The 18,943-nt window shown below is 32.7% G+C and overlaps 1 protein-coding gene across 1 annotated transcript in view; it reads left to right on the top strand.

The window, feature by feature from the left end:
* LOC129802381 (protein furry) overlaps positions 1 to 18,943 on the top strand; it is a 227,546-nt gene that overhangs the window by 117,395 nt on the left and 91,208 nt on the right. The window contains exon 14 of the mRNA XM_055848144.1: positions 10,518 to 10,678. Within this exon, the coding sequence (XP_055704119.1) occupies positions 10,518 to 10,678 (161 nt within the window). The remainder of the gene's footprint in view (positions 1 to 10,517; positions 10,679 to 18,943) is intronic.

The raw sequence follows: 18,943 nt of genomic DNA, 5'->3' as shown, positions 1-18,943 counted from the left end.
TATGATTATCGATATATGGATTATTCTTCTGTACAAAAATGTACCATGGTGGATATTTGATCATTATTTCCTCTGCAAAATCTCTCACACGATAAAGCTCACAAAAAACACATTGATACATGGATAAAGGGGTCCAAAGACAGGGGTTGGAATATTTCTGCATTTGGATTTTTTTCTGTATACATACAAATTTTTGTGACAAAAGCAGCATGACGATTGGAATATTTAGGATTTTTCTGTCATTTAAATGGCCTTTTTGTAGGGAAGGAGAGAAACCAATGAAATATGCCAAAATCATGATGACAGTTTTTCATTCTGAAAATTAAGTCACGAAAAGAGCAAAATCACGATAAATGGGGAGTGTCTAGGAAAAGGGTGTGAGTTTCATATATAATAACTCCTACAACTTTTAAAATAGCACGAATATCTCCATATACTTTTACCACCAAATCCATTTATTATTAAGGCCTCTTTCTTTTCAATCGCAAAAGGAAAACAAGACGACAATGGACATGATAGAGCTAAGATATATTTTTCTTATCCGGTTGTTGAATAAAATGAGACAGAAAAGAAAGTTTTCCTTTTTTTTTTGTAAAGGCTGGAAGGGAAAAAGTATAGGAAGGGGCATACAGACAATTCGTCATCAATCATTCATGGATCGTGTTATGGAGCTACTTTCATGTTACATGGGGTTTTAGATGTTGATTGTCTATTCTTTAAGAGCACAAGTGTATATAGGGAAGAATGGTGCGGGAAATTGCTGTTCACGTTTTTTTCTCATTTTGAATTGAATGAGAAAATTCAGGTGAATGAGAATACGAAATACTCATTTGTTTTGGTATCTTTACATGAATATCTGTTGTTCATTTCTTTTTCTAGTTAGCCAAAATAAAAGTAATTAAGCCATCTATTCAATGCTTTTTGTGGCTTTTGTTTGGAGAAAACAATTTTTATTTATGAGAACTTTTTCTCTCTATTCTATGACCTTGAGACTCACGTTTACACAAACGTCAACAAGATAAATTTTCGAAATTCAAATTTGAAAAGATAACTTTTATTTAAAGTAATGTTAGATTGATTTGCTTGTATAAACTATTGAATGGGCAGAATTATTTGAGAGGTTTGAGAGTCCTCAAATTTTCATTTTTAAATTTTAAATTTTTTTAAAAAATATTTCCGGTGTTTATTTTTCTTTTATTATTTAGCATCAAGATAGTTTTTAACGATTTCAATAATAACTCAATTAACGAGATTTTATTTTAACTTCTAGAACTTAGTTCACAATTGTTGTGCCGTTAAGTTTTAATAGACTTACTACATTCTTGAATGGACCAGAAGTATTTTGAACTTCCTGTATCCCATTATTTCAACCAGTGAGTGGCGGATATAGGGGGTAGCACAGAGGTAATGCTGACGGAGCCCCTACTTCTAGAATCCCCCTGAACCGCTAATTTAAATATTTTGTATGTTTTTTTCTAGCTCATAAGACACTTAATTTTATTCATTTGGCCCCCTTTAGTATTGCAACATTCTTTAAAGTTTGAATTTGGTATTCAATTCTAATTAAATTATAATTAAATACTAAACAAGAGAGTAGCGAATAGGGGGCAGGTTGGGGCCGGTTTCCCCCTTACACAATATTCAAAAAATTCAATAAATGAAAGTGTAACCAAGAATAATTGACGATAATTAAGTTTTAGCTAATCTGAAGAATATTTTCACCCAAGACGCTTTTATGTTTTGAAATGTCTTCTGATGGATCTTAAGAGCTTTCCAAAGAGCTCAAAATCATTTAATTTGGATTACATATCGTTGAGTGATATTAAAAGCGTTGTGAAAAGCAAAATCTAATTTTTAAAATTTTCTAAATAGAGTTTTAAGAGAAATTTGGGGAAATTTTTGATAAAAACGAAACTACAATGTCGTTTTGAAGAGGTTTTAGGGAGTATCTAGCTAGAGCTTTTCACATGAAGTCCCAAAATAATCAAAATGGGATTAAAATTGAATTTTTGAAAAAAAGAAAGCCTTCAAAAAGTTTATGACACTCTAAAGAAAATCTTAAGAAAGAGACTGACTGAAAGTGCCTAGTTTTTAAGATATATTGCGGAGTCACAATTATTCAAAAACATAGGAAAAAATTTGGCATTGCGAAGCTTGGGATCGTATGAAGCATAGGTACTTTCCCCTGGTCACAATGCTTAATTGGTCAAGATTGAAATAGCATGACGTATAGTAAGCGTAGTACGACACCAGGGACAAATCAATTCTTTTTGCTGAAATATTAATTTTATTGGAAGTAAACCTATATGGGACATCGATTAGAGATTTTGGAGACATCTCCTATGTATCTTAATACAGTGGGACCTCGATAGAGTCAACCCCCGATAGAGACAAACTCCAATAGAGTCAACAGCTATTTTTTTTTACTCTACGGACTCCGATAGAGTCAACTTGGACCCAAATTGACTCCGATTCCGATGACTCCGATAGAGTCAACTTGTCCATTATTATTGAGCTAATAATATTGTATGACTTTTTCGGAATTAAAATCAGTGTTTTGGTGTATCAATGTAACGTTTGTTTTAAAAAAAGATTGGTTTTATTGCTCTTTTTGTGAAGTTTAGTGCCATAGTTATGTCATAACGAAAAGAACAACTATCAATCTCTTCTTTTCTACAATAAGAGTTTAAAATAAATTCTAATTAATAACGTTAATTGCATCAGAATTTTCAACAATTAAATATCTACCAGAGCTCTTCTAAAAAAAGTAGAAAAGAAATCTTTAAGACACCATTTCCTTATCTTAATATTCTGGATAGTAATTGGATAGTAATTTTCACTAAAGATACTTACTAATACTAAAAACATTCTGTAAAATCATTCCTTAATCTTCAACTTTTGCCAAAACATACGACTTTTTTGGACCAGAGGATGTAGAATTTATTTTAAACAAAATATTCTACTAGGGGAAAGTACTCTTCCATCGAATGTTCATGCCTTCCAATAATGTGAATTTTCTTTTAGTTTTCCTAAGAGACTTACACATTATTAAATATTAGTTGGCTTATCATCAATTGTTGATAATTCCGTGATAATTTAGTGTAAATCTCTTATGAAAAACAAAACAAATTCACATTATTCGAAGGCATGAACGTTCGAAGGGAGATTACTTTCCCCTATTGTGTTAAATTTATCAATTATCTAGTACAAACATAAAATAATACCGCTTTATATCAAAATTTTTACATTTTAATTGATTTTTTTCGGACTCCGATAGAGTTTTTTGGACCAGCGAGTGTAGAATTTATGGGTTAATTAAATAAATATTCGACAATCGTTTTGAATTTATCAATGATTTATAACAAATATTAAATAATACCTCTATCTATCAAAATTTCACATTTTAATTATTTTTTTTCGTACTCCAGTAGAGTCAACAGGCCTGGAAATAATTAGTTGACTCTATCGAGGTCCCACTGTACTTCTATATAAACTGAAAAGTCTATTCAATGAGATCGTATGATCAACTATTCGATAACAGTAGCCTTTTCTCCTATACCAGAGGTGCTGATCCTATCTTAATTCTTCATCTGATTGCTTTGCAGAACCATTATTACCGCAAGTGCAGGTGACTTTGACACCCTCCTGTTTGTAAGTTTTTTGTTTAATTCTAATGTTTAAAACTGGTTCTCACCGATCATACATGGTAGATCGAATCGGTTAAGACCATCCATAAGTTCTAGAAGTAAAGAAAAGCTTACGAACAGGAAGGTGTCAAAGTCACCCGTAGGGGACAAAATCACTCGCACTTACGATAATTTTTAATGCTTAAAAAACAATCTTGATTATCACTTTAAGATTTTAAATTATAGTACATCCTATTTTATGTTTAAAACAAAGTAAAAAAAAAACATTTTTCATTGCCAGCGGAACTAATTTGTTCAACACTCTCCTGGGGTCTTTAAATTACAAGAGCTATAATCTGTCTTAATCTGTGATTTTCTCCGCACTGTAAAGGACTAATTTAGCTTTTGCGTGTCAAGTGTTTTCACACATTTTTCCACCCTTTTCAAAGCTTATAACTGCTTATTTTTCTGTTTTTTTTTGCTTTTCTGGGAAAATCCCTATGGAATGAGTGAGAGCGGAAAAGCTTTATCCCTTTGTAACTGGTGGTTCTCTTTTTGTAGCAATATTTATTGTCATATACGCCAAAGGGCAGGTGCAAAGTTGACTGTATTAGGTGAGATTCTTAACAATCTCACCTACTATAATCCTAACAAAATTTCATGTCGTCCGATCGACCTCAAACTTGGCCAAAATGTGTTTCAGCACTTCCTGATCACGAATATATATGTGGCTATTTTACGTTCCCGGCCGGCCGGCCGGCCGGCCGCTCTTTGGAGCTTAATAGCTCCTAAACTAAAAAAGATATCGACTTGCGGTTTTCGGCAAAGGTTATATATCGGGTGAAAATTGCAACTTGGTGCATAGACCCCCCACCCCCCACCCCTCCTTCCGCCATTTTGAAGACCCCCCTTTTTTTGTTTTCTCAATAGCTCCGCCCCTATGGCATTCAGCGGACTCAAATTTTAGTATGTTATAGCTGGGCCTTAGAGCTTTCCATCAATACCAAACTTAAGGTCCCCCGACCCCCCTGACCCGAGCTATAAGGGTCCAAAAAAAATTTCTTAAAATGGCCATAACTCCGGTTCTAATTGTCAGAATTTAAAAAGTAAGGGCTTTTTGGAAAGCTCTCGTGAAATGCCACTTCCCCTTCTAACATCGCAAGTTCATAAAACCACCGCTAGGGGCGCTTTTTTTAAAAAGAAAATTTTTAAATCTTAAAAGTTAAATAACTCAAAAATTCCATTGTGCATCGGGCTGAAAATTTAGTATGTTGTAGCCGTTGATTATACCTATCAAACAAAAAAAACCTTAAGTCGATCCATAACCCCTGACCCGAGCTATAAGGGGTCAAAGTTCGAACATTGACCGGCCTCTATCTCCGGTTCTAATTAACATAGCGACCTAAATTTTACCTTTTTGGTTTCGTCTCGATGAGCACTTTCAGATGGAAGTTCAAAAAGTCACCACAGGTGGCGCTGTGATAGCGTCAAAATTCATCGAAATTCAAAGTCACTTTTCTCAAAAACGGCATTGTGCAAGTTAATGAAATTTTAGTATGTTGTAGTCCAGTCTAGGACGTTTCCAAAATGGTGCGTATGCGCGCTGTGGTTAAAACAGAACCGGAGATATGAGGGGTCAAAGTTCACAAAATTCAAAAAATCATATCTCCGGTTCTATGTGACCGATTTTGATGAGTGAGGGCTTAAACGAAAGATCTCACCAAATGCTACAACTTTCTAGAATATTTGAACTTCGTGGGACCAACACCAGGGGCGCCACAGTCGAAAAACCAATTTCAATATCACATAACCTCAATTATCTCGACTGTCGCTAAACCGATTTTGATGATTACTTCGGCATAATTGTAGAGGACATTTGTCTCTACATTTCGTCCATACATCATTTTCCACTCAGACTACGCTATCACTCATATTTTGCCGTTTAATTGTGAAAAAATTGATTTTTCCCATAATAACGCTTTGAAATCACTCAGATGCCAATTTGACTACCTCTACTCCACCAAGACACTTAAAATAGGGTTTTAAATGGAAAGTCCCACAAAATACAACAATTCTTTGAAATAGTTGAAGCTCAACAAATGACTACTTGGGGCACTCTGGATGAAAAAACGAGTTAAGAAACAAAAAACCTCGCTTATCTTGGCTTCTGAGTAATCGATGAGATCATGTTCTATAGGAAAATTATAGAGAACATTCTGGTCTACATTTCATCCATATATCACTTTTCTATCAGTTCATCCAAATCCTTGATATTTTGGTTTAAATACAAAATTTGTATAATTTCACGAATTTGATTCAAGATAACTGAATGGCGTCTCCCAACTTCAGCTCTAAATCGAATTTGCATGCACTCCGAGTTAGCTCACGTTAAGAATCTCACCTACATAAGCCGGTTAGGATTATCTGTCCCTTTAATGTTCTGTGGGCAGTTGTACGAATTGAGAGAATGGAAAGTAAACAAATATTGTCTAAAACCACAGATGTGGTTTTTCACAGAAACTTAAAGTGTGTACTCTAAAAAAAGGACAAAAAGTTCATTAATCGTGTTTCAAGGTGTGATTTATTAGGGAATTTTGCAAAAGAAATTGAAACTTAAAGGGTTAAACTTACAACTATTTTTGTCGGTTGTGTCGTCTGATACTTTTGAACTTTCTTTATTATATAGAGTCTAATGATATGCAAATTAACTTTTGCAAGATAAATTAATGCTTTTGTGAAATTTATCAGGTTTTCAGAGCTTGTGATTAAAATTAAATTTCTTTTGTTTGATTAATTTTTTAAATAATTAATATCATGGGATTTCAAAGGTTTTTTTTCACTTTTTCCAATACAATAGTAATTATTTTCTCCATGATTGACTGGTTTAATTAGTCATTGGACATTATAAAAAAAGGGGAAAAGCGTTTCGATTTTGCGAATTGTTTGCACTCGTGACTTTGATGTTAAGTCCTAAAACGAGGTTTAGAATAATCATTTCAATTTAAAAAGATTATTAGCTCCCTTTAATGGAAAAATAACCATGAGTAGATATTCGAGTTTTCCGCAAGGTTTTTTTTTCAATTTCGAAACTTATGTTTTACCAATTTTTAACTGACTTAGGCCGAAAACAGCTATTGAAACGTTTTCTTTTGGAGGTTGGTCAGTAACGCTAAGATGGCAATGGACACCAATAATGTTCTATCCCAATTTCAATTGAAATTGCTCTTCTAAAGCATTGTTGCTGTCAAATCTATCTAATTGATTGTCAATTGATTGCAAGCTGAAACTGATTCAAACTTATTCGGATTTTCAAGACCTTTTCAATAACCCCAAAGTCGTCTACATCTCTTGAGAAAAACGCACTCTGGAGTTGATTAATTATTCAGTTTGATAAAAGAACTTTAGGATTGATTCGAGGCTATTTCCGTACAGCAACAAAGTAGGGTGGCGGTATTACTTGTGGCCTTTGTCTTTACTTATGGCCCCCTTACAAAAAACACTACAATGTCATAAAATGATTGCAAAAACCTTAAAATTAAAAATATTAACACATCACATTTTTTATGGTTTTTGGAATCATTTTCTGATTAAAAATTGCGATGAGGCCACAAGTAAAGACAGGCCACAAGTAATGCTACCACCCTATGCACCTACAGATAGTCAAATGTAAAAATTAGGATAACTTCTGCGAGAATTGAATATACAATTAATTCAACCACAACACAGTAATGCAGATAAAATAGTAAAATATAATTATTTTTGGAAGTTATTATGAACTCAACATGCATACAATTTTATTCCAATTTCATTGCACAACTGTTGCGGTACTATTGTTATTTATTTTTTTATTTTTTTAATAAAATCAATTACAAATTTTAAATTGGATTTCCTGTGGAAGAAGTGTTCTGCAGTAATAATAATGGAGAAAATAAATCAAGATTATGCCTTTTTTATTCCAATTTAGGTATTCTATCTGTTTTGTCGCGTTAAATGCTGTATTATATAGGATTTATTTGTGAAGCACAATAGGACGTGACTGTGAAAATATTCTTGTAGGGTGGTGTCACCACTTCTCGCCAGTGACCCACTTTTCGCCACCTATAGTTAAATCGAAGAAAAATCATATAATATGGGTAATAAAAAGGATATCAAGAAGAAAAAGCAACGCTGAATATATTTTTTAATAATATTGTCCAAAATAATTGAGTTTGGGCCTTTTCAAGTAGCTGGCGAGAAGTGGTTATTTTTGAATTTTTAATAAAAATATATTTTTTAAGCAATCCATCGTTAAAGTGAGGGACTATTAGTTCGATATATCTATAGAAAACATATCTAAGTAACTTTGTGTCAAATTTAAGTTACTTTATAATAAGGGTTTAAAAATTATAATTAAATTAATTTCAGTTTTTCCTAAAAGTGGCGATAGGTGGTTACTCCACCCTACTAATAAATAATCCCAGGAAATGTGTTAATTTTGATAAGTTTCCCCATGTATTTAATAGCGGTTGTTTTGTTTTCTGCTAATTGCAAGCATGAATATTTATTGTTTATTTATTTCAAATGTTCCTATCTAGGGCATCATTTATTTATTTTTGGCAATTTAATTGATGCTCACAAATTATTATAGGAGCTTAATTTAATGTTGAAGTGAAGTGTGTTGAATTGAGTGCAAAAACAATAGTGAAAGAAAATTTGTGCGGTGTTTGAGCTCACCACAAATTTCTCTCCGCTATTGTTGTTTTTTTTGTGTATAACCACTTTATTATAATCTATTGAAATTAATTTTTTCTTTTCGGTATTTTGGCTTTCGGGGTTTTGGATTTTCGGGATATTGACCCATTCGGGTTTTTGACTTTCGGCATTGTGGCCTATTCGGGATTTTGACCCATTCAGAATTTTTGCTTTTCGGGATTTTGGCCCATACGGGATTTTAGCTTTTCGGTATTTCGAATTTCGGGGTTCTGACTTTTCGGGATCATGGCTATCGGAATTTTGGCTTTTCGAGATTGTGGTTTTTCGGGATTTTAACCTATTCGGGTTTTTGACTTTCGGCATTGTGGCCTATTCGGGATTTTGACCCACTCAGAATTTTGGCATTTCGGGATTTTGGCCCATAAGGGATTCTAGCTTTTCGGTATTTCGAATTTCTGGTTTTTCGCGTTTATGGCTATCGGAATTTTGGTTTTTTTGGGGTTTTGGCTTTTCGGGATTTTAACCTATTCGGGTTTTTGACTTTCGACATTGTGGTGTATTCGGGATTTTGACCCATTCAAAATTTTGACTTTCGGGATTTTGGCTCATGCGGGATATTAGCTTTTCGGTGTTTCGAATTTCGGGGTTCTGGCTTTTCGGGATTATGACTATCGGAATTTTGGCTTTTCGGGGTTGTGGATTTTCGGTATTTTGATTTCGGCATTTTGGTTTTTCCGGGTTTTGGCTTTTCAGGATTTTGACTCATTCGGGATTTTGGCTTTTGACATTGTGGTCTATTCGGTATTTTGGCTCTCATTTAGAATTTTAATTTTTCGGGATTTTGGCTTTCGGGATTTCAGCCTATGCTGGATTTTGTTTCTTCGGAATTTTGGCTTTTCGGCATTTTGGGTTTTCAAACTTGGCTTTTCCGCATTTTGACTCATTTGGGATTTTGGCTTTTGGCATTTTGGCCAATTTGGGATTTTGACTCATTTGAGATTTTTGTTCTTGGGGTTTTGGCCCTTTCGGTATTTTGAGTTTTCGGTATTTTGGCTTTCGGGATTTTGGCCTATTCGAGATTTTGGCTTTTCAGGATTTTGGTGTTGGGAATTTTGGCCGGCACCGTTCAAATCAATCCAAGTAATCGAAATACTTAACTCTTTCGCGTCTTTAGGGTCATATATGACCCGGGGAAAAAAGTTTCTTTTTTGCTATTTACATTAATTGAAATCTAACTGGAGTCTTGAGAAAATGAGCCAAGAATCTTACATCCTTCTATTATGATGTCGTGCACGAACAGATAGATTTCAATTAATGTAAATACCCAAAAAAAAACTTTTTTCCCCGAGTCATGACATTACCCTAAAGACGCGAAAGAGTTAATGCGTTTCTCTCTGATTCTATTCTTTAGAAATCGTTCTTTTGAGAATATCTCAGGAACTAAACCACTGATGTTCTTTAGTTTTGGATATGTTTTAGATACGACCAAGGCGGATATTGTGTTCTCAGACAAAATATGGACACATTTTTCGTTTTTAGATTTAGAAGCACAGTCAACAGATTGTGTAGGAGAATCTATTTCTCAACATGATCGTATCCTACATTATTCTTAACATATTTTACGTAATTAAAGCAAAATATGACCAAAAAAAATTGTTGAATAAAAGACCTTAAACAATTGTACAGACGAATAAATAGCATCAATTACCGGTACTCTAATGACTCATTGCTGATTGCTATGTCAATCTTATCGGGTATATTCCATGCCAATTAAATTTTGTCTCAATTAGTTAAGAATTAAGCTCTATAGAGTGGTGGTGAAATTTCCTATTAAAGGAATACATGGACAAAACTTTCATTTAGACTTTCACTAAACTATAAACCAGGCAAATGAACAGAAAACTGTTGAAATTCAATTGAGCCAATTAAGTAATACAGAAGTGCAATTATTCATCCAACTTTCTGACTGTTAACTGGGAGAAAAACTAGTACATTTGTTGCGAAATCAAACATTTGCAAATGTTCTTTTTTTTACTGGAAGAATTTTTCATCTGTTTCAAAAAGTGTTTTTTTCTGGGTGATATATCAAGAGATTATGTATGTAATTTTCCGAGTTTAATGTTGTGAAGTAAAGGCGTGAAAAAGTCTAAATGTATAATGTTCTCTATTGTAATGTTTTTTTTTCTTCCTTTCTTGCAGGGAGTATCCTTGTGATCATTATACATCTGTTATAAATGTAACACTGTTGATGACAGGATGTCCTCGAATAGCTGTTCATTCTACAGCTATTCAACTACTTCAAGTGCTTGATAAGAGATTCTTTGGCACTGTTGGACCTCTGCATCCGGAAAATGAGAAAGGTGAGTGATAATAATTGCATTTGTTAGTAATACTTCAGGGTATACAACAAAAATTTTCATCATGATAATGAGGTAGTTGTAGTCAGGAGAATTTCTTCCTCTTCTAAATTGAATTGCATCAGTGAGTCTCTTAACTGTCTGGATATGACAATGGCAGTGCTTTATTTTCCAAGGGAAAACTTAGTAACAAATAGATATTTCTCTGCAGATTGAAAATCAGCAGAACCATTAGAGACTTCTATAAACTTTTTGAAATGGGATTTTTATACCAGCATTAAAGCAACATAATATGCTGATGCTTAGGTTTTATTGCTTTTTATCCTGCATGGGAAGGAAGAGGAATATTGCAATAATCGTATTTCTTAGGTCAAGTAATGGTTAGATTACTCTATAACTCTGAACGTGATGTTAGATGCTCATAAATTGAATTGGTACATGAAAGGCGTTTGGCAAATTTTACAGATGAATCTACATAAAATTACATATTAGTTGAAGTGAATGGCTCACATAAAATTCGTGCTTCAATTTTTAGAACATGTAGGTACTTTATCTGAAAAAAAAACTAATTAAAAATTCACAAATTGAAAGTTTAGATTTAGAAAAGGCCGCTTTTAAATGTTTAACAAAAACTATAGCCTAGATTTCTTTTTTTTTTAATCATATTGAGCAGTTTCGTATAAATTAAAATTTAAGTTTATCGGTTCTTAACGATTGTAACCGATTTATAAATCACTGAAATATCGCCCAAAATATCTGAAGAATAACAAAATTGAATTTGGAGTATAAATCAGTTATCGGAACCCAAATTTGACTCCATTCTGTTGAAAACTGTGTTTGTCGGGGTCTTTTTACCCTTTGACTTTGAAAAACTGTTATAAGGAGTGACTCAAGGCCATTTTCCTTTTATTATTATTTTTCCAAGAGTGACATTCATTTTGGGGAACTTGAGCAAATCTGGCCAGGAAATCCACGGGGAACTCATGGAGAACCTTGGGAATCCATAAGGAACTCGTGGCCCTCACGGGGAACCTATACATCAGGGTATACCTATACCCTGATCTGATATATAGCTATATCAGGGAACTCTCGGGTAGTCTGGCTATTTTCACTCTAGGAGTGGATTTTAAGTGTGTTGTAGTCCGTTTCCGTTATTTATTGATTATTTATTTTTTTTTAAATTATTGACAGTTTGATCCTTTTTAGGTTTTTTATTGGACAGGATATCGGTCAAAATAGACCTAGGGCCTAAGACCTGTGCAAAGGGATTTAAGGGGGGAAACAAAAAAAAGGGAACTCTCGGGGGATCTGGGAAACCCATACATTTTTCAAGGAACTCAAGGGGAAGTCTAGGAATCGATACATTTTTTCAGGGAATCGGGAACTCGAGCCACTCTAATTGCTTATTTATGAATAACCAATTGAGTTTTTCCGGGTTTGTCAACGTCGAGTTTCGTGTTTTTTACCTCTATCCTTATTTCGGTGTTTTTCCCATAAATTCTTAACGTTCTTATTACAAATACAATTAGGGTAAGTGTACCAAATTCCGGCCAGCTTGTAATTTCGGTCACCTTTTTTGTTTCTCGAATTTCCATGGATTTTTAGTTTTTGCATACTCTGGAGATTATACAATGCAAAAAATGTAGCTTCGACAAAGGAGATGACATAGGAAGAATTCCCGAAGGGCAATGAACTATGAGAATGAAGTTGGCCGAAATAGGCCACTAAAGCTATGTCTACTTTTTTATTCATTTTAAAATGCATTAAGAATGATTTTAGAGAAAATAAAGATGATAAATTGTCGACAAGCAACACTCGTTAAGTAGAAGGAATAAAAATTTTAATTTGTATTAAAAAAATTACATTTCAAACTTGAGACTGTGGTCTTTGCATGCAACTATGCCGAAATTTGGCACACTTACCCTAATGCAATTAATTTGTTAAAATATTGCGTTTTAAGAATTTTTAAAATACGATTAAGAAATTTAAGTAATTTTCGCATTATATTTTATAGTTTGTTTTTTTTTTTTTAAATTTATTCTATTAATAAAAAGTTGTACAGTTAAATCAAAAAAGTCTCTAATTTGTAAAATTTACCTTTTTTCGGACGAAATTATTACGAAGATCGATTCAAGACTAAGAAAAATATTGATTGATTAGATAAATTCTATTTATCACTAATAATTCATGAAAATAATTTAAATATAATTTTTATTTCGGCCGACGCGAATAAAGTCGCGTCAGCTTTAAGAGTTACTATCCGATATTTTGTTGTATAACTGAAATTCTATGATGTACTTTAGTTTTTTACAAAATATTCTTTCAAGTAAATTAAACTGATTTAAAATATGAAATCCGTACATCCCGAAACCCAGGAATACATGGTATTTTGAATATTGCAAAATCCTGAAAATTCAGAGACTCGTTAAAACATCATACCTCGTGAATTGTGGAAATTCGAATATCTCAGTTTCGTGAATATCCTGGAATCTTGAAAATTCCGAAAGTTTGAAAATCCAGACCCCAATAAATCCCGAGACCCGAACAATCCCAGGCCAGCTCCATCCCAGAACCTAACTATACCACCCAGGGATTCCCAGGGCCCCGAAAAGCCCGAGATTGTGAAAATTCCGACGCCTCGAAAATTTCGGAATTCCGAGATCTCGAAAATCTCAGCATCGTGAAAATCTTGTAGCCCCGAAAATACTGGGGTCCCATATGCTTGTGGTGTCACGAATCCGAAATAGCACAAATTCTTTGTGTTACTCTGAAATTCCGGTATCCTGAAATTTGTAAGCTTCGATATTTTGGAAACACTAATAAAACTTCATAAAAACCTAAAAGCAAAAATATTTAATTGTATTTTTATGCCCAGCACACAATAACTTTTATTTGTAAACATGTTTTCAAATATTCCTATGAAAGTGAGCGAGATGACTAGATCTAGATCTCACTCACTCTCATTGAAATGGCTAAAACATGTTTAGTAAACAAAAGTTATTGTGCGTTGGGCATTATGTCCAGCGCACAGTAACTTTTATTTGTAAACATGTTTTAAAAATTTTCTATAAGAGTGAGCTAGATGATTTGGATTTCATTCACTCTCATAGGAAATTTTAAAGACATGTTTACAAACAAAAGACATTGTGCACTGGGCATTATGACCAACGCACAATAACTTTTGTTTTACAAATATGTTGTCGTAATTGCTTATGACACTGAGCGAGATGACTAGATCTAGATTACGTTAACTTCCGCCGAAATGTTTAATATTTTCACAAACATGTTTACAAAACAAAAGCTATTGTGCGTTGAATAATAAATGCTTCGCAGAAACTGCAAGATATTTTTTCAATTATTTTGCCAGTTTATGACATTCTTCATTTTGTTTTTAATTTTCCATCTCAATATTATGAACGACAAGCTAACGATATCAAGATATCTTTTCGCGGTAATAACTATTAAATCTCAACCTCTATGTTTAAGACATTGCGCATTGCTGTAATTCCCTTCCCTAGCAAGAGTCTATTAAATGATGTGTATTTTTTTATCGAATGATGCACTTCCTGGGGAGTTTCCTTTTCAATTAAAATAACAATGTTGATATAGATGAAAATGTTCTAGCTATACGGTTTTCAATAAGACTTTGCGGTTTTATTTTTACTTGATAATTCAGTTAGTACACTACTGGGTCAATATCCAAAGAGAGGAAATGGAAAAAGTTTTCTACAAACTGACCACAGAGTTGTTTAATTGAAAAACTGCTTTTCTCTCGATATAAAAGTCATGTAATTGGTTTTATTTATTAATTACTATCTGTTTCTGAATGATGTTTCTTGGGGGAATTTTATTTGCAAGATTTACCAAAGTCCACTAAAACTTTACCCATTTAGTCTATAATAAAGCGATTCTGTAAGACTTTGTATTTCCTGTGAATTGCTTTTAAGCTCATTAAACTAATTTCTGTGGCTGAAAGTCTTTGATGATTTTGTACATTGGGCCCATCAAGGCCTCTGAATAATTCTGGAATTCTAACTTTTGTGCTATTTCCACAATGGCAATTATCGCACCAAAAGATGGCTTATCTGTATTTCATATCTTTTAACACACATATATATATATATATATATATATATATATATATATATATATATATATACATATTTAATTTACATGTTCAATGAATAATTCTCTTTGTTTTGTGTCATCGGGCCAAAGTTTAGGATTTTGTATTATTGCGATTACGTTGTATATATCGTGATATAATTGGTAGTTTTGTGATATTATGCTTGAGAGCCTCTAATTCCACTTTGTCTGAAATAAATCTGAAATGTAGATTTCATTTGATATATGTTTGATGTGAAATCGGTCGTTAGAACTTTGTCAGAGCTTTAACAGAAATTTGCAACACTTTTCTTGCGAAGAATACGATATTATAAATGGTATTGAGGAAGATGCCTTAAAGACATTTTGTATTACATGCTGCAGAAAAAAATCTTTGTAAATAAAGTGAAGCAGTTGACTTACTTCACTTTTATTTTATAAGTTATCTTGAGAATTTCATAAACTTGTGCATTTCACCAATGACAATATGGAGAAAAGGATCTTATGAAATTTCTTTTTACTCTTCAATTTTGTTGAAATATGAAAGAACATTGAATATAGGGTTGTTTATTACACATAGATAACATTAAAATAAATGCACTCTAAATGTGTTTGAGGGCATGGTAAATTATATAATTTTTAGAACAGAAAAGAAAAAGTGACTTGAGTTTACAAACAACATTATTTAATATTTTAGTTAAAATTTATTTATCACAAAATATATCATCTTTCGCGAAAAGGGATGCAAAGGGAGGGATGGGGGATAATGAGGGGCATGTTAATGGTCCCTGGGATCGATTTACATTTAGATTTTGTTTTAAATTATTCTCTTTATATACCTGCTGCAGGTAACTGTCCCATTTATCCACTTTGCTCTATGGAAATAGAGAGTGAAAGGGGAAATGTGAATGGGTTAATTTATTTATTTTCAGTTGTTTATAAATGGATTTTGTGCCACTAGCAAATTTTATATAATTTTATTGTGTTTGAAAAAAAGGGATAGACAAGCGTTAAAGGCTTTGCGAAATGCTCAAACTCGTGACTTAGATGTTATACCTGAAAAATACATCTGCATCATTTAGCGTTTTCCGGTTCTCAAGCGATTTGAACCGATTTGTAAATCACTCGAAAGATCCCACAAAATAATTTTAAGAGTAATAAAATTGATTTTCGGACAAAAATTACTTATCGGATTTTAATCTATTCATTACCGGTTCAAAATCGATTTGACTGGATTTATAAATCACTCAAAAGATTGTCCAAAATAACTTAGGACTAGTACAATTGAATTTCGAATAAGTTTTCGGTTATGAACCGGTTCATTACCGGTTCAAAACCGATTGGAAGTGGTTCATTTTTGTCAGAAATTCCAAAGCCTTTCCAACGAGCCCAAACATGCCCCATTCGGTTGATAAATGCGCTCTGTAGAGAATTTTATAACCTTTGACCTTGAAACCCTTGAAAACATGTACAGTGTACATGTATATGTAAGTAGACATCTAATTCTTTACTTTCATTGCATTAAATGAACGCGTTGGACCTAAAATATTCAATGGAATAAATATTTATATAAATCCGGAAAATGTTAAGATTTTTTTTCAATATTTGTTTTACTCAAAATTAGTCGTCATTTAAGGCTCTATTTGAATAATAAAAAAACAAACAAGTTTTTTAAGACAAATTAATTTTACCACCTGTTTTCATTGAATGTAATGCCCAGCGCACAATAATTTTTGTTTGTAAACATGTTTTCAAAATTTCCAATGAGAATGAGCGAGATGACTAGATCTAGATCTCACTTTCATTTAAATATCAAAAACATGTTTACAAAACAGAAACTATTGTGCGTTGGGCATAATGCACAATGGACAATAGCTTTTGTTTTGTAAACATGTTTTTGGCATTTCAATGAGAGTGAATGAAACAAAAATCTAGTCATCTCGCTCTCTCTCATAGGAAACTCTGAAAACATGTTTATAAACAAAAGTTATTGTGCGTTGGTCATAAATAATGTTAGCTTTATGCCCAACGCACAATAACTTTTGATTTGTAAACATGTTTTTGAGATTTCAATGAGAGTGAGTGAGATCTAGATCTAGTCATCTCGCTCATTCTGATGGGAAATTTTGAAAACATGTTTACAAACAAAAGTTATTGTGTGCTGGTCATTAGGCTTTATTATTGTTATTATTCTTTTTGGTCTACATTAAAAATAGTTCATTTCAATTTTTTTCATGAATATCCTACAAATTTTATTGGTTTCAAGTTGTTGTTTTACGCAAAATACGAGCAAAATTTGTTTGATATTCAACAATAAAAAGAAAAATCTTTTTACTTTTTTTTAAATAACTATTCTCCAATGGAAAATACCTCTTTTTTACTCAGTAGTTAGACCTTTTTATATGCACTACTTCACAATGGGGACTAGAATGATCCACCTTTTATGCTTCAACACAAACGACTACGAGATATAACTTTCAATTTCCAAGTAATTTGAATAGAGCCTCGAGGGTATGATTTTAAATTTCAATGACAATATTTTTGGGGACATAGGATTGTCTGGTTTTGAGTCCTTTTATTAAATAGACAAAACTTGGAGGCAGAGGATTAAAATAGACTAAGAAAATGCCTTATCATAGAAGTATACTTACCTTTCATTATGATGTTGTAAAAGTTGTTCATGTGAAATTTCCTTTCTGACGACATCCTTCCAAAAAGTGACCGGGAATTTTTGTTATCTCTTGAATAAACATAAAATTGAGTCCTTGCCTCAAAATTGGTCCACCGGAATATTATCATCACGTCTTTATGCCTTTTCTAATTAGAAATTTCGTTGTATAATTATGTAAATGCCAAAAATGAGTATACCAAGTTATAAAATAATAAATTTCCTATCACGTTTCATCGCAAATATTTATTCTTTATTTGTACAAGCCATATTGTAGTGGTATCAAATTTTTAAATATTTAGAAGATTCTGAAGTTGGGCATACATTAAAGTTTCGATATCAAATTTTCAGAACATCAATAATATTGCTTTTGGAAGTTGTTGCAAGAGTTATGAGTGTAACGAACTCAAATACGCCTGTAGAAGGATGGAATATTACTTTAATTTTAAAGAGTAGCTTTTGGGAAAATTTATTGGGTGTCCTGATCATATTTTTTTCAGTTAGGCACTTAAATTATACGGCTATAGGTGTATATTTAATGGTATCATGTATTTTATGGTTCTTGTCTTTTTCTTTCACATAAATGTCTCTTTGAGAGAAAGAAACTAATCTCCACGTTGAATGACAGAACTGAGATTTAATAGACTTTTCTTTTACTGCTCGAACTTCGTAGAGAAAGAACATTTAATGTATAAATCAATTGATTTTGGATTATTGAAAAGTAGTACGTTTATTGGAATTTGATTTTTCAATACTGTCTCGGATAAAATGTAAATGAAACTCGAATTGTACAAAATATTGCTGGTTCTCGAAGAATTTAAACTCGATTTAAAATTTGCATACAAAACTATTTCACAAAGTTGAAAAAAATGTTTGAATTAAAACACCACTGTAAAAAATTTGAAATTCGAATAGGAAATAGGTCGGCCACCACGCGGATGAAGCAAAAAGTACAAATGTCTTTTCTTTGGCTTTCGAAATCGATTTTCGAATATCTGTGAACGCTTGCAAACAACCTTCATATAAAAGGAGTTTAATATTTTAAATTGAAAAATAGGTAGAAGAAATGAATTTTGCATGCTCACATCCAGAATTTGATTTTCGAATAGATAAATTACATTTTTATTTGCTCGATGTGGTATTGATATTTCAAGAATTCAAGCTTAGTTTTCAAATTTGCAAGCTAAATTTAAATAAAATTTGAATTTAAAAATATTACACAAAAAGATATTTAAGGAGTTAACTCAGGAAGACTGACAAATGTTGACTGGAGACATTTCGAAGTTCGTATAGGAAGGATTTCTGTCATTATGTTGACGAAACGAGAAATAAAAATGTCTTTTTTGAAAGTGATTGAACAGAATTCTGTTCGCTTGGTACGTAATCCCAAGAATTGTGTTTATGCACAGAGAGCGACAATCAGAACAAGTGATTCCCAACCACAATTTTAACCCAAGTAGAGACTGGAAAAAATCCTGTCTCCACCCGGGATCGAA

The sequence above is a fragment of the Phlebotomus papatasi genome, chromosome 2, assembly GCF_024763615.1.
Source record: "Phlebotomus papatasi isolate M1 chromosome 2, Ppap_2.1, whole genome shotgun sequence".
In the NCBI taxonomy this organism is placed as follows: domain Eukaryota; kingdom Metazoa; phylum Arthropoda; class Insecta; order Diptera; family Psychodidae; genus Phlebotomus; species Phlebotomus papatasi.
The sequence above is the reverse complement of the archived record's forward strand: the minus strand, read 5'-3'. Positions and strand labels throughout refer to the sequence as shown.